The sequence below is a fragment of the Carassius auratus genome, chromosome 26 (genome assembly GCF_003368295.1).
Source record: "Carassius auratus strain Wakin chromosome 26, ASM336829v1, whole genome shotgun sequence".
Lineage (NCBI taxonomy): Eukaryota > Metazoa > Chordata > Actinopteri > Cypriniformes > Cyprinidae > Carassius > Carassius auratus.
In genome coordinates this window covers 9,568,475-9,584,796 of record NC_039268.1, presented here as the reverse complement: position 1 = coordinate 9,584,796, position 16,322 = coordinate 9,568,475, and the positions used below count along the sequence as shown (strand labels likewise).

Genomic DNA, 16,322 nt, shown 5'->3' with positions numbered 1-16,322 from the left:
CCTTTGTGTAAAGTGAAAAAGTATGTGAGTAAAGCAAGAGCAAAAAGCTTAAAATAATAGTTTAATGCTTTCCACCCCTCAAAATTTCATTATTATGCCATAAAATTTCTAAACACTTGGCAACCTCGACCCTCGACGTAATCTCGGCTGCAGCCATAGCAGCCAGATTTAGCTTCGTAAACAAAGCGGACAACTAGCGGGCTAACCGTTATACCAATACCTTCGTCACCCTCGTAAAACACGTTCTAAAATTGAGAGTAAAGCATTTGCGGGGACAGTTTCAGAACGGTATAACTTAGTAAAGACATTTTCTTTCTAATGACATGTATTAAACAGTTTCAATGATCGTATGTAACGTTAGCTAACCACTAGCAATCTGGTTAGCCTTTCATTAAGGCTGTATTGATTCGGGTGATAACGTTAGTGAGCAAAATGAAACTTAACTGTTTGGTCAGTATTGTTAGTGACCGTCTGCGAATAAGAGGATGTATCTTAGTTGATATTTATTAGTTTATTTCGTCACTTAATAATTCTCTAACGTTGCTAGAAAACAAAATGTCTGTAATCAGATCTTTACGAATCAGATAAACGTGCTAGCAGATAACGGGTTGATCGAAAACACGAAGAATCAGGAACGTCAGTAATCGGCCAGAACGGCTGTCATGAAATAATAAATCCCAGTTCAAGCACTTGGGGTGAAATGTTCAATCTGATGGCGAACTGCTGCAACTGGTTGAAACGATGGAGAGAACCTGCAAGGTGAGTGTCTTAAGTTAACGTTATCTCGTGCTCGTGTCAGAGACACTGTGAAGTATTTAGGAACTTGTTTCTGAGCAGAACTGTTCAGTCACTGTGTTATTGTGTTACCTGTATTTTCTACAGTGGTCCCAATAAGCCACACTTTTGCCATAGTTTTGACCTTCACCTGTGCGACTGTCCTCTATTTTTTATGTTTTATGTCACTGTGTTTATTTATTGGCCACAAACCTTCTATTTAGCTGATGAAAGTGACCACACACCAAGTGCTTTTGAAATGTTCATTTGATTATTTTGTATTGCAATGGGAAGTGCATTGTGTAACTCTCAAAATGCATAATTTTGTGGGGGGTAAAAACACTAGAAATTATTATTGTCTTGTTTTGTAATAATATTTACTTTCCCGGTTATGATTCAACAATTATTCTGCAATGGAAATAATGCCATAAGAAATATTATGTGCCATTTATTTTAAAGGAATTTTCCAATCCCTGAGAAGATAGACACTCATTTTATTCAATTTTCTAAATCCAACCAAAGCAGAGCAAAATTTCCATAAGCATTGAAGCAACAATGAAGATGAAAACGTTAATTTTCTGGTTGTCATAGTCTCATTAAAGGGATTATTTGATGCAATTTCAATTTTTCTTTTCTTTTTGGAGTGTTACAAGCCTTTTCAGTCACTGTCCCCGTCTGTGGAACCAACTGCCTTGCGTCTTCCATTACCATTTTTAAATTGAGGTTGAAAACGTATCTTTTCTCCATAGCATTTTAATTTCACTTCATTGTTGTTTTATTGTCTGTCTTGTTTGCTTCTTTTCTGCGTTTCCTTTTCTCTTTTAATTTTATTTGACATTGTTCAGCACTTTGGATAGCTTTGCTGTGTTTAAATGTGCTATATAAATAAAATGTAATTTATAAAAATTAAGAGTCAACCACTCCTACCTAAAACTGCTCATTCTTAACACCTGTATACTGTACCTCACAATACGGTAAGATTTGCGTAATGCCACCCAAACATTCACGCAAAGAAAGTAGGTGTAACTTCAATGCTTGCTGTTGCCGCCGTGGTCTTGTTGTGGAGACGCTGTGTGTTTCCTTGTGAAAGCGAAAACAATTTTTTTGGCCTTCCTAAAGAGGACACAACTAGAAATTAATGGTTCAACACTGTTCCGGAACAGTCCAACTCAAATATTTAGATGTGTGCAGTGCATTTTGTGGAGAATGAGGACCGTTTCCTTTGAGACTAGCCTACAATGTTGGTGTCTGTTTCTATAAAGTGGGGCAGTTCCAACTTTGCAAGAACAGTCTGGTGCTTCTGATTCACAGCCTGTAAGTACGTTTTCATATTTAGATAATTTGTCACTGATGATTCAAATGTGAGTTTGAGCACTGAAGAGTAACTGGCAGAGCTTGTTGTTTGTCGTTTCTCCGATATAAAATGCAGACATGGTTTTATGTTTACGCTAGGGTTGGGCCAGTAGACGATGCCATTATCCATCACTGATGGCTGATAGACATCACGATGTTGCGACGACATCATGATGCCCCCAACCAGCCCCTTTTTGAATGCACGATCGTTTTTTTTTTTTTTTTTTTTTCACTTTCGAGATTCGCGATCGCACGCACTCCATTCATACTATGGAGCAGCAGTACTTACCACACATTTTACAAGATTATATGTTTGTTAGTGGTACTGAGGATCTGTAAATCATTCCCCATCGTTCTCAGTCATCTCAGTGTCTTACACAGTGTCTACACCCGACGCAAAAGTTGTCATGTGGCGCCGAGCTGCATCAGCTAAAATCTGTCTAATTTTGTGTTAGCTCGTCATAAACAGAATTAAGATTTTAAAGGCAATTTGAACAGAATCACTGTTTTACGGCTGATCACCGAGATGCCCTGCGATTCACTGAACAAGCCGTTTAACATCAAATCTGCACTGGATATTAATATCCAAACTATAGTGAAAACACTATCAATTAGCACAGTAACAAGATCGGCAGTTTAAGACATTAACTTGTAAGCACAAAACACAAGATACTTCTCTTTTCTATATGAATAAGGCTTTATTAGATAAATCTAAGACATATAAACTAATCTAACACATAAACGCACGCACTCACACATTCACACAAGTTGCAGGAAGATAGAAAGTTTGAGAATAATTAGTATAAGAGAATGAAAATGTGGAATCCCAAGTTTACAGCAATATGTGAAATTGCATAGACATGAACAGCCATCAATCACTTAATTAACCCTCGCCTTGAGTTCCTCAATGAGGTTAAAATTATATTTGATACAGCAGTATAGATCAGAGTCTGGAGGGAAAGTTACTTGCGTTTCCTGTGTAAAGGGAGTCCCCTTTGAGTTCATTAAAAGTGTAGCAAAATATTTTAAATGTAATAACATTTTTTTATTATTATTTGTTGCAAAACCATGTGTAATTTTCATAAGTTGTTGCAATTTTTTTGCAACTATTTTTACTGTTGTTTTATACTGAAAAACTGTAGCAATATATTTATAAAATTTATAGAAAGCATTCATTGTTAGAAAAGAACATTTTTCATGGACCGTGCATGCTCTACAAATTTGATGCATTAATTGTAACATTAGTATACACCGAATATTTTGACCATACGTTCTTTTTTCACAGCAGGAAAACATTTTTTGAGACTGGTGCGGTAACAGAAATAGATTTTTTATTTTATTTTATAAAACATTGATGGTGCATATTACTCACCAACAAGCAGATGAGCATGCAAATATGGGAACTTTGCATCATCGTTTAAAAAAAAAAAAAACTTCACAGCACGCCACTAAGAACAGATTCTACCGAGCAAACCGCAGAAATGATGACCATGGCAGCTGCCAGAAATGACCAGTGGCAGCTGCCACCATAGATATTTGAAGGTAAAACAACTGAGAAAGAAAATGGATATGAAACTGAATACTGAGACTGACCTGAAAAATATGAAGCACTGCTTATTTAATTTGTGTCTTTGTTCTGTTATTTATCTATGCTTGAAATTTGTTTATTTCCTATGCTGATTTACTTGCCTACAAAATCACCCAATTCATTTTTTTTTTCAAATAGAGATACTGAAGTCATCAGTTTTTGTTTTCTTTTTCATATCACAATATATATTGCAGAAGAAAAAAAAATATTGCAATGTATATGTCTTCCAATATCGTGCAGCCCTATTATGGAGACTGTTACTCTCTGCAGACAGCTCCTGGCCCAGAGGTGACGGCTATGTCTCTAAGTTTATTGTCTTAATTTCATTGGTTGAACGTAGTGTGTCCTCTAGCACCCTGTCACTGATCTTGTTGGGTAAGTCCAAATCCCCAGCTTATCCCTCATATACAGAGCTAACCAGAGGCCAGGAGAGACAGAAGTTTGTGTGTGTGCGTGCGTGTGTGTATCAACAATAACAACCGAAGTCGAGGGAAAGCTAGCTGTCATCTGTCTTGATGAAGGCCTCATGGTTGCAGAGAACGGTCACCTGGATAGTGCGCTTGATGTCCCTGCGGCGCAAATGCCGCAGTTAAGTATCTGTTTGTGTGTGTGTGTGTGTTGGTTGCTGTAAGGACTTTGTGTTTTCATATGTTGTTCATTTGTTTTGACTGCGGGGTTTGTTTACGCCTCCTGGCCTTTTGTGTTCATCTGGCATTTCTTAAGAATTAAGCATAGTTTGATGATGGTGAACAGAAATCCCATGTCAATTTAGGATATTTGTGTTACTCCACACAGATGTCTAATTATGCCACTAAGCCTCCACTGGAAGCCTTATAGTTTAAACAGCTGTGACTCTTCGGCCCTGGACAGATTATCTTTAAACTTATTGAACATTTTTGACGTCATTAGTGTTGGTAAAGGCCACATTATTTACTTTGTCTTTTTGTGCACAGTATGCTGAATCATCCTCTTTATCCCTGTGTGCTTTTGCCAGGAGATGATGCATTACCATGCAGGCTTAGGGTGTATTAGCTCAGCTCACAGCTGTTCATTACTTAATGTCAAGTTTTATTAAATGCCAAAAAGTTCAAAGATGCCTGTATGAACTCATGAACAAGTGCAATTGAATACACCTTTCTGTGATTTGTATATTTTTATACAATTTATTTCCGTATTATAAATTCATTGATATATTTGGACATAAAGTAGTAATGTTTTATATATATATATATATATATATATATATATATATATATATATATATATATATATATATATATATATATATATATATATATATATATATATATATATATATATATATATATATATACACACACATATTCGGCCTAAACTTGTATTAATATTTCTTAGAAAGAAAGGACATGCATAAAATACATACACACTGCCAAATCAAACTGATATGGGTGACCATCAATCTAGCTAAATAATTAATTAATTACTTAATAATTGGTGCAACCCCCCAAAAAACTATGAAATGGTGAAAAAAATCATGATAAATAGGCAAACAAATAAATGAAACTTAAATAATGATAAAGTCAAATATTAAAGGAATAATGTTTTTTTTATTACTTTTAACTTGGTGGTTACAACCAACCACTTGGTATTTTTTTTATGGTATAAAATTAGTTTTTTTTTAATACTTTGAAATCAACTTGAATACATATAGTCCTAGCACTTTTCTATTTTTTATTAGATGGACTGCCTAGACCTTAACCAGGTCTTTTGGAGACACAAAATCTAATGAAGCTGTGCTCTGTGCTCTTGCAGGAAGGTGACGTTAGTAATGGTTGGACTGGACAATGCTGGAAAAACTGCTACTGTCAGAGGAATCCAGGGAGGTAAATATTCATTTTAATATTTTGAAGTATTTTTGATATAGTCCCAGATCTATCTCACAAGCTGTATATTTCTGTGACTGTCACAGAAAGTCCTTTAGATGTAGCACCTACAGTGGGCTTCTCAAAGGTGGACCTGAAGCAGGGGAAGTTTGAGGTCACAATCTTCGACCTGGGTGGCGGGAAGCGTATCCGCGGGATTTGGAAAAACTACTACTCTGAGTCTTACGGAGTGGTGTTTGTTGTGGACTCCAGTGATGTTCAAAGGATCCAGGAGACCAGAGACACAATGGCTGAGGTTCTCCGGCACCCTCGTATTGCAGGCAAACCTGTATTAGTGTAAGTTTTCAAGACATGGCATGCTCTTGCTTTTGAACTTATCTTAGGCCCAATCCCAATTCTACCCCTTAGCCCTCCCACTTTCCCCTAACCCTCAGTTTCTCGATTCTCTTTTGGTTGGAGGGTAAGGGGTAAGGGAAAGGGTCAGAAAGCCCTTCAAACAAAGATTTTTCGGGACCACACTTCAAACGAAGGGGTATGAATTATCTCGGCAACATGGCTGCTGCAGCGAACAAAAAGACACATAAATGTAAGCTTTTTTGGCATAAATAAAGATTTTAACGAAAAGTAGTCATTTGTTTTATGTTACATTCAATTGTGAGTTCATATTAACGGTCATGTTACTCAAAGAAATGTTTGCAAAAAAATCGCTAATATTTGCTAATGTCATATTATTACAGACTGCATGATAGTGCCACAGCATATGTCTGATAGGGGCTAATCTCCCCAATAATTAGAAATCGCTAAACCATATTCTCAAATATTGCCAGAGAGAGAGAGAGAGAGAGAGATGGAAGTTGCGTGTATTCGGATTTGTACATTTTTCTTTTTTGAGTGAGTTTATTTAAAAACAGCGATTGTATCCTCTCGTCGCTGGAAATGGTACGTCATGGTAGTGGTGTCCTAATCCTTGGGGCAATATTTTCAATAGGGGAAGGGGTATAAAATAGAATTGGGATTGGGCCTTAATGTCTAGACCTAACATTACACTATCGTTCAAAAGCTTGGAATTAGTATCATTTTTTTTTTTTTTTTTTTTTTTTTTTTAAGAAGTCTGTTATGCTAATCAAGGCTTCATTTATTTGATCAAATATAGTAAAAAAAAAATAGTGTATTGGTATATATAATTGTCTAATAGTATATATATATATATATATTAGGGGTGTAACGGTTCACAAAATTCACGGTTCGGTTCGATACGATACACTGATGTCACGGTTCGGTTCGGTTCGATACGTTTTAGATACAGCAAAATGTAAAAACATCTCAACTTTTCAGAATGCCGCAAGCGCACCGCGGGTCATGTGACAAGAACTAACCAATCAGCTTCATCCTTTCCCGTAACAACGTTGAGAGCTCAGCCAAGATGAAGGATCAGCTGATCATAGTTGTATATGGATTGCAATTTTGAAATAAATTTAGTAGCAGCGCTACTGCAAGCGATTTTTAGAGCTACAAATCCATTTATCCTTCGCTGAAATTTCCGCGTCTCATGGAGAGAGCACGTCATTGTTGCTTAGCAAAGACAGACGCCTCATGAGCGCTTCTGCCCGAGCGCTTTGGAAAGGAGGAGAAAGACGCGCTTAGCGTTTTCCATGCGTTTTTAGGCACGATATGTGAACGGCCCCTAAGGCGCTCGCTCACTCAGCACGCGCTGAAGGCTCGTTGCAAAATGTTGAATGCCTTTAACAGACCAGAAATATAAGATCCTAAAATAACCAACAGGTCTGGTGTTTGGGTTGGATTCCCTAAGCTATAGTTTCTAAATGCTGCAGGGATAGTTTGCTGCGTGCATGTTTCTCCTTTTTTTCGTCTTTTCCCAGATAGTACTGACGCATATATCCCAGATATTCCCGCTGGTGTTTTTTTTTTTTTTTTTTTTTTTATTCCCGCTGGTGTACCCTGTCATGTTGCAGATGCGACATACATACATATGTTTTTTTATCCACCACTCTCTTGCCATCACCATTATAGCTTAAAGGGAATCCAAAGTGCACCCAAACACCAGACCTGTTGGATATTGGAGGATCTTCTCATTTCTAGTCTGTTAAACGCATTGGCTATTTTGCAACGAGCCTTCAGCGCGTACTGAGTGAGCGAGCGCCTGCTGAGTAGCCTAACATAAACATATAAGATGGTGTTTTTTTCTTCTTCGGGAGTGTCAGGGGCGTTGCCTGTTACGTTGTTTGGGTTATTGGGCTACCTTGTTGAACGCATATCATTATATTTCTCTCTCTCTTTTTTTTTTTTTTTTTTTCAAATATAATTAAATACTCCAACGAACCGTTCGGTATACATAATGCGTACCGCGTACCGAACCGAAAGCGTCGTACCGAACGGTTCAATACGAATACGCGTATCGTTACACCCCTAATATATATATATATATATATATATATATATTTGTATTTTACTATACTTTGAAATATAATTTATTCCTGTGGTGGCAAAGCTGAATTTCCATCAGCTGGTGCTACAATCTTAAGTACCACATGATCTAAATAAACATTATTCATTAATAAAACATTAAAAATCGTACTCATCCCAAACTTTGAAATGGTAGTGTGAGAATGTATGTCTACAGATCATCAAACATGAGAGATGAGACAAAACATAAAGCACAAAGGCCGTAGATAAAATGAATATCCCTTGTGCTCATATTGGTTTGTTGTGTACTAACTTTAATTGGCAATCACTCTGTAAAGCTATAAAGGTGTATGGACCTAATAACCTTAAAAAATAAATTTGGGCCAGTTTATTCCAGTAATTAGTGATGTATTGCCATTATGTATTAAGTGATCATAGCTGGTCCTCAGTGACAAATGCAAGTAACTTTAATGCTTTTACACCAGTAAATGACAAGTATTCATGCTGATATCCTTGTTGATACATATATCTTTCTACACCAACCTGTGCATGCCTTGACAGTTTTGCATTTGTCCAGCTCTTCTAACAGGAAATAGTACTACCTGAAATAATGATTTTAATGATACACCTGTAAAAAGATCTCAGCACTTGGGAGCCGATCCTCAATTTCCACTGGTGCCTGAGATAATATACCTATTGATGTGCTTTTCTAAGCAAGCTGTCTGCGGTTCATGTGAAACCTTCAATTGGGTCCTTGTTCTTGTTGGTATTTGGTAATTATACCAACACAAGCATGTTGGATTCATTAATATTTCACTCTTAGCAATCTGCGGCCAGTTGCATAAAATGTTTAGACTAGTCTTACAAGTTAATCATCCAAGCATTTTTTTCTTTTTTATTTAAGATAATTCAGTTACATAAAAATTTTGAACTGGTCTAATTTGAATCTGAAAAATTAAGACTCATTAACTCTTTGGTAACTGCTAGGTTGTCACACTAATACTCAAGACATTAACTTAGAAGCTAAGTTTATGAAACTTGCCTTAGACCCACCAAAACTGTGTGAGCAGCAAAACCCATGATGAAGATGGAACTCTTATGGAACTCTATACACAGAACTGTGTGTATAAAAGTGAGAATAGAAATGGGCTCAGAACAGAACTGTGGGGCACACCCATTTTTAAATGGTTGCTGATAGTGTTTACAGCCTTCCTTCACCCACATTGCTTGCCTGTCAGAAATACGAAAGAGTTTAGAGGTAATACCTTGAGTATGCTGATGAGCCTGGAGGCTTTGATGAATGTCACGCTGTAATCAGTGAAGAGCATCCTCACATAATTCCTGCCTCTAGTCCAAGTGGAACAGGGCGGTGTGAAATAAATGTGCAATACATCATCTGTATATCTGTCATTAGTCAAGCTGAAGTGGGTCCAATTAACTGAGGGAGTGAGCAGCAGATGAAGTCCTTGACTAAATATAACTTAAGTGTGCTAATAAGTCAAGAGTTCTCTTTAACAAGGCTAATTATTCAGTCCACCTCAAGTGCAGACCTTAGCTCATTTGTTTGTGGCAGAAGTGCAGACCTCAGGTCATTTGTTTGTGACAGCTTACCTAGTGACCTGCACACCTAGTGAACAGCTCTTTTCTTATTCTGATTGGCTTGCAGACTGGCTAATAAACAGGACCAAGATGGGGCATTGGCTGAAGCAGATATCATTGAGACCCTGTCATTGGAGAAGCTGGTCAATGAAAATAAATGCCTCTGTCAGATTGTAAGTTAATATTTCTTCATTTATAAAATTATACTTAATATTAATATACTTTATGGTTTTTAATCACAGAAATATTGAGTCTTTATTTATTTATAATTTGCTTTTAACAGTTTTAAATTTCATCAAATTCATCACATTCTCTTGGCAGAAATGTTGCAAAACTAAAACTTAAAGCTAAACATTGTTTCCTCTACTCTCAGGAACCCTGTTCTGCAGTACTGGGTTATGGTAAGAAGGTTGACAAATCCATCAGGAATGGTCTTAACTGGCTGCTGAATAACATTGCCAAGGACTACGAGGCAATTTCAGAGCGTGTGCAAAGAGATACAGCTGAGCAGAAGGCTCAAGAAGAAAAAGACAAAAAGGAAAGAGCAGAGAGAGTTCGACGGATCAGAGAGGAGAGGTCAGTGAGCTGACAAGATTTGAGTGTATGAAGTTAGTGGAATAGTCATTAAAAATATTTGAGATAATGTAGTCTAGGTATGAAATGATTTAATACCAACTGAGCAGGTTTTATTTTCATTTGTTTAAAGTGTTTTTTATGTTTTCTTAATTACTGATAATTAACTAAAGTTAGCATGACATGTAAATACACTATTTATTTTGTATTTCATGGATTTGTTTGTGAATGATTCATCCATTTATTTATTGATTGTTTGATTGTCATAATGTTTAATCCAAACTTGATCTTCTGGTGAATGTGTCAGATTTCTCTCTGGAGGCATATGCCAGATTTCTTTAATCTTTAAATCTGCTTAAAAACTGGCCCTCCAACAACTGACTGCAAGTTCACATCTCAAGATCTAAAGAACAGCCCAGCACTAGTCAACAGCAAAATTCAAGATGGAGTTGAAAGGCCACATAACTGTCTGTGTAAAATGGAGAATATAAGAGGGCTCAGAACAGAACCCTGGGGAATTACTTCCATTTCATCATTACTTTAAAATGTTCTAAATGCAAATAACAGTTAGATTAAATGTTTTTCACTGACAGAGACAGACAGGAGCGAGAAGAAGCAGAGCGAGAAGGAAGGACATTGAAAGAGGAAGATCTAGATGATGTTGACATGCCCAACCCTTTCCAGGCAATAAACAATGTTGTTAATGAGGTTAGTTATCACAAAGTTTCTTTTAAATGCAAGTTGTATATACAATTAAGATGCAAATTCTAAATTAATATAAACATTTCAGAATGAAGACAGACTAAACAAAGAGAAAGCGATGCAAAGACAGAGAGAAAATGGCCAGCAGGGCAGTCTGCAAGAACAGACAGTCCTTCAAGATGAGGATGAAGATGAAGAGGAGGAGGATGAAGAGAGCAAGAGACAGACCCCAGAGAGCACAGAAACAGGTAGTATATTTTATTCCTTAAAAGGGCTTCATCATGCCAAGGGTAATAAGTCTATAAAGGTTTGTTTTAGCATTGTCATTTAATTTCAGATTCAATCTTTTGCTCTTATAATGCATTAAGAACCTATTTACCTCTGCAATTTCTTGAAGTGGATGAAGTGATTTTAACGCCTGTCACTTTTGAACAGGAGCAGTGGACCAGAACAAAAAGAAAACTAGAAAATTACGATTAAAACGTAAGCACAGAGTCGACCCTCTCAAAGTGGAAGAAGCAGCACCCAAAAGCCCAACCCCTCCTCCCTTACCAGGTAATAAGGCGTCCTTTACAAGATGTTTTTCATAAATGAACATTGGCAAACTAATTGGTGAAATCGATCAAATTTCCATGTTCACCGGTCTTTTACACTTTTAAGGGCCTTTGTCAGTGATGGCCATTTGCAATAGGAATAAGCATTCCTCTTGAAAACACACAGACATTTGAAAAATAGCTGAGACCAGGGGCTGAGCTGCAGAAAAAATAAAGTACAAAACATGAGCACTTTATATTAAATGCTTTAAAGAACGCTATAAGAAAACAGTTTCATGTGGCCTCATTGCCATGCCAACTGCTTCAACAAAGTGCTTGTGCTCAGTGTGTTTGAGAGGTTTTCGTCAAGACCTACCTTACATATTACTTTTATGTAATATGCTACTGTAATATTACTGTTCTTACAATGAAAATATTTCCATTTTGTAAAACAACTAATACTTGTTCCAAGCATATTGCTGTAGTCATGAAGCACGCATGACAAAGGGAGTGCAATCAAACGTGGTTATAAATGAAGTTTTTGGGTTTTAAATTTCCCATTTAAATTATCCCATAAAGACAAAATGCTATAAATGAAAGTGTGCAAAAAAAACTGATTTTCCAAACAATGTAATTTACCAGATACACTCTGATATAATGATTTATATATTAGAGCTGACAGATTTTGCAGGAAATTGTATACATGCATCATTTGCCTGTGCAAAACAAAAAATAGCTCTGGTTGTGGTTTGTATGATTGTTTATTTGTATACTGATAAGATGACCTGTATCCATATGTACACCGTTGCTTCGAAACACATTGATCTGTGCAGAGGAGCAGAGCCAAAGCACAACCAAAAATAGCATTCTTCGGCAGGAACATGCCATTTTATTATTTAACCCCTGAAAGTTACATAGTGTAGCTTTAAAATAACTACAGGAAAAAAGCATAGTATAACTGTTATGTTCAGAAGAGGGAATGTGTTTATTCCTGTGGGACATTCTACATCTTATTTGCATTTTGCAAAAAAAAAAAAAAAAAAAAAAAAACTGATATATTATTAAAAGGATAGTTCACCCAAAAATTTAAATTCTGTCAATACTGACCCTCATGTCGTTCCAAATCTGTAAGACCTTCGTTCATCAGAACACAAATGAAGATATTTTTGATGAATTCCATGGGCTCTCTGACCCTCCCATTGACAGCAAGGATCCTAAAACGATCAAGGCCTAGAAATGTAGTAAGGACATAGTTAAAATAATCCATGTTGCATCAGTGGTTCGACTGTAATTTTACAAAGCTACAAGAATATTTTTTTTTGGGCAAAGAAAACAAAAAAATAAGCCTTCATTCAACAGATTGTCTCCTCTGTGTCACCCTATAGTGCCATTTTGGAGAGTATCACATACCTAAATAACGTACTGTATGTACGCAGATATGTTGTTTATGTTAAGAACGTATCCTCGAATGGTGCTTCTGACGTAGGACAGCATACGTTGTTTACGTATGTGATTAATTAATTACACAGTATAGTAAACTGCAGGCTTGCTCTAAACACATTGCAGTGGTGTATACGTCAGGAAAGTCAGAGAAGCTTTTTTTCTATCATTTGCTGTTGGATTTTCGTAGGCAAATGTTTGCAAAATGTCTAATTTTATCAAGTTTTTCCTTTTGTTGCTTCATATTAATGACTCTAACAGCTAATCCCTACTTTTATTGTGTTTTAGTTGGATGGGCTACTCCTAAAACTTCTAGGCTCCCCAAACTTGAGCCTCTTGGAGATACAAGACATTCTGGTAAATGCTGGTTCATCGCATCTGTTCCCTGTCCGGCATGTCGACAAGCATGCGCATCACTAACATTCTTTTTTTCCCCCATTTTGTTTCCTAACCATGTTATCATCTCCCATAATTCTTTTCTTAAAGCTGATTTTTCTCTCCATCCACACAGCAAGCCTCAGCCACATCCTTCCTGTACAATCATCTGTCAACAGAAATACCACAACCATCCACCTAAATACTGTGCCTAATAAATGCTACTAGCATGATCTCCTTAACACCTCACTTACTGCGCTGTGACTAATGTGTGTTATTTGATTCATGATGCATCCAGGAAACATTTTGGACATTCTGAATGCTGCATGTAATGTTCCGTGTCCTCTTCTTGAATGTTAAACCAGTCAGTGTTTCATTTTGATCTATGAATTTAATGATGTAGCGTACTCTTGTAGTATTTAGTTAGCTGATCCTTGATTTGAAAAAAAAAGGACATTGCTGACCTAAATCTTTTTTTTTCCCCATGACTCTCTTTCATTGGCAGATTTCCTTGGCAAACCTCTCCCACCTGTAGCAATTAGGCAGAGGCCGAACAGCGATACTCATGATGTTATTTCCTAACACTGCCTCTGCTTCCCCCCTGACTGGTTTACAATTCTCAAGGGTCCCAACCAATCAAAGTATTGTTTTGTTCTTATCTTCAAGCACGGGCAGTATAGCAAACTACGCAGATGCAATTGCCCAGAAGCGAGGAACTGATACCCAATCGACAAACCCAGATGGATCACATGACCTCGAGCACCTGTTGACTGGTGGTCAGAAGAAGCTGTGTTTAAATGAGATGGGGGACATGGACATTTATAATCAGATAATGTGTTCAAATTTTGAAAAGTTTCACCATTTGTTTTCTTTGGAGCCGTTTGTCTTGTTTTTATCAAAATACTTCAAATCAGTATTAACAGACATGAAACTGAATTAGGATCAAAATATATCACAGACCTATTTTTTTTAAGAGAACTGAAATGTATGTAAATACATAAGAGTTTAAATTTGTGTACTTGAAATTGTACAAACATGTTTTTATGGTCCACATGCATATCTTAAACTCTTCTATAATGTGCAGTTGATTGTGACACAGTTTGCCTTTTAAATATCAGATGATCTTTTTTTTCCAGCAGCATTTATAGATTTATACACTACGCTGTCCTAATTTTGAGAACGACATTCATACTCTCAAACAGCACCAGCAACAGATACAGAGATCTGGAGAAAGTGAACTTTTAAATGTGATGGAAAATGTTTTTGCAAACCCATTGAGTTTGAAACGGCATTTTTTGCTTTACGGCACACTTTGCTTTATTAGGAAGGGAAACGTTTGCCATCTTCTGAAAGATGATGAGTGGGTAATTTCATGATTTATTGTAAATGTAACAATACTCAACATCAAATATAAATGCTTATTTTAATATATGATGTCATTTATTGTAAACGCCGCTTTCATATTTATTTGATGCTATTGCCATTTTTATATTTGACATTGTTTGATGTTTTGTTTTGTATTTTACCCCCACACACTAATATTTAGTTGATGCAAAGTGCTGTGCGTCATCCAGTTTGCTCTGCTTTCGATACCTGCGCCTTTTGTACCCAGTTTACACTCAATATGAACGTCAAATAAATGACTGAATAAATAAAAAACTCTGTTATGGTCAGTCTCACTCGACACACATTAGTAGCACCACCTGCTGGTCGCTGCAGGAACTACATCAAGGTATGGTTTGTTTTTAAAGCTGCACGGCTCATTATATGATGGAAACAAAGAAATAAATAAAGATGCTAACATTTGATTTGTGCAAGCATGATTTCAGATTTCAAAGGAACGCTTTGTTTGTTACACTTTGTGATTTGGAACAGTTTAGAGATCTGAAACGGATATAAAATATTAGAATATTGCTCTGTTGATTTTCGCTTTGACAGCCATTTTGTAACAAATAAAGTTCATCTCTCCAGTGGAGTGTACCTGCTTTAGTGCAGTCAGAAAATGTAACATTGTGTAAGGTTTGAAATCTCTTGGTATATTTACTTGCATTGTTCCTTGCAAAAACTGGCTTAGTATTCCAGTTAGTGTAACCAAACTGACCCATCACTCCAAGTCCAGGCAGCTTTTAAATGACTGACTTAACAATACAGTATCATAGTTCTCTCGTAGGTTAGGCTATAAACATATATATTTATATTTCATAAGTATTACATTTTAAAATGATAACACTAACCCTAAAGTAAGCTATGTGTTGTTGATTAAATAATATTAGTCAGTTCTTAGTCATGATTACACTGTATTGAGTGTATACCTTAAAAAATAAACACTTTGTTATTTGTTGGTAAACTAGCGTATGTGGTGGTGTAATACAACAATATTAGCACTTTATTATACCGTTTTGTACAATATGATCCGATGGACTGACACCTTAAAGAAAATAAAATAAAAGAAATAGCTGAGCTCCATGATAAACACCAATCCAGATTTAAGGAGCTTGTTTTTGCACAAAGTTCTTTAGAAAAGTGTTAACGTCTGGTGTGTGGACAGATGCAAGATGTTCTTTGCTTTCAACACATTATTTCTGAAAGAATAACCCATTTTAAATAAATAAATACCATACTGTACCATTAATGAACTTAAAGACAATATTTTTCATCAGTAGAAGAACATTCACTTGTTTACATATAGAAGTGTATTCAAAAATGTGAATATTGTGGATTTTTTATTTCATAAATAGTATATTTATTACATGTAAAGAAAAATATTTCAAATCTTTTTATTTTAATTTAGTTTGATTATTATAATGAATTATTTATTTACTTTGAGATGTAGCCTGTCATTTACCAGGAAAAAAAATAAAAGCTTGAAACTAACTTGGGAGTCTTGAATATAGTCATATTTTTTACTTCCTTTCCCAACTGATGGGGAAAAATACAAAATATGTATAACATTGTCTTTCAAACTTAATCCAGCCAAAGGGACAGAGCTCTCTTAAGTTGTGTAAAGATCCTTTATAAACTGAGAACTGGAAATATAAACCTCCTCATTAGCTACAGTTCAAGTAGACATAGACAAAAGGAAATTGGTTCATACCTTTC

General features: G+C 36.1%; 1 protein-coding gene across 6 annotated transcripts; it reads left to right on the top strand.

Moving 5' to 3' along the window:
* The first annotated feature begins 148 nt into the window (after positions 1–148).
* arl13b (ADP-ribosylation factor-like 13b) lies at positions 149–14,882 on the top strand. 6 transcript variants are annotated; one of them, XM_026204103.1, is made up of 10 exons: positions 149–759; positions 5,507–5,577; positions 5,664–5,913; positions 9,668–9,773; positions 9,974–10,176; positions 10,767–10,881; positions 10,964–11,123; positions 11,311–11,430; positions 13,137–13,205; positions 13,360–13,715. In XM_026204103.1, the coding sequence occupies exons 1-10, from the start codon at positions 701–703 to the stop codon at positions 13,449–13,451; spliced, it is 1,245 nt and encodes a 414-aa protein (XP_026059888.1). In that variant the 5' UTR covers positions 149–700; the 3' UTR covers positions 13,452–13,715. The 6 variants fall into 6 exon arrangements, with proteins under 6 accessions (XP_026059888.1, XP_026059889.1, XP_026059885.1 ...); XM_026204104.1 differs by lacking the exon at positions 13,360–13,715 and adding an exon at positions 13,729–14,882 and having other exon boundaries at positions 150–759; XM_026204100.1 differs by lacking the exon at positions 149–759 and adding an exon at positions 4,051–4,304 and having other exon boundaries at positions 13,360–13,716.
* Positions 14,883–16,322: the final 1,440 nt, after the last annotated feature.

What these genes read in the sequence shown, in the direction of transcription:
- arl13b (XM_026204100.1), top strand. Translation starts at nt 4,231, where the DNA reads ATGAAGGCCTCATGGTTGCAGAGAACGGTCACCTGGATAGTGCGCTTG. An exon ending in ATAAATGCCTCTGTCAGATT is followed by an intron (nt 9,774 to 9,973) that starts GTAAGTTAATAT and finishes CTCTACTCTCAG; the next exon opens with GAACCCTGTTCTGCAGTACT. An exon ending in AACCCCTCCTCCCTTACCAG is followed by an intron (nt 11,431 to 13,136) that starts GTAATAAGGCGT and finishes ATTGTGTTTTAG; the next exon opens with TTGGATGGGCTACTCCTAAA.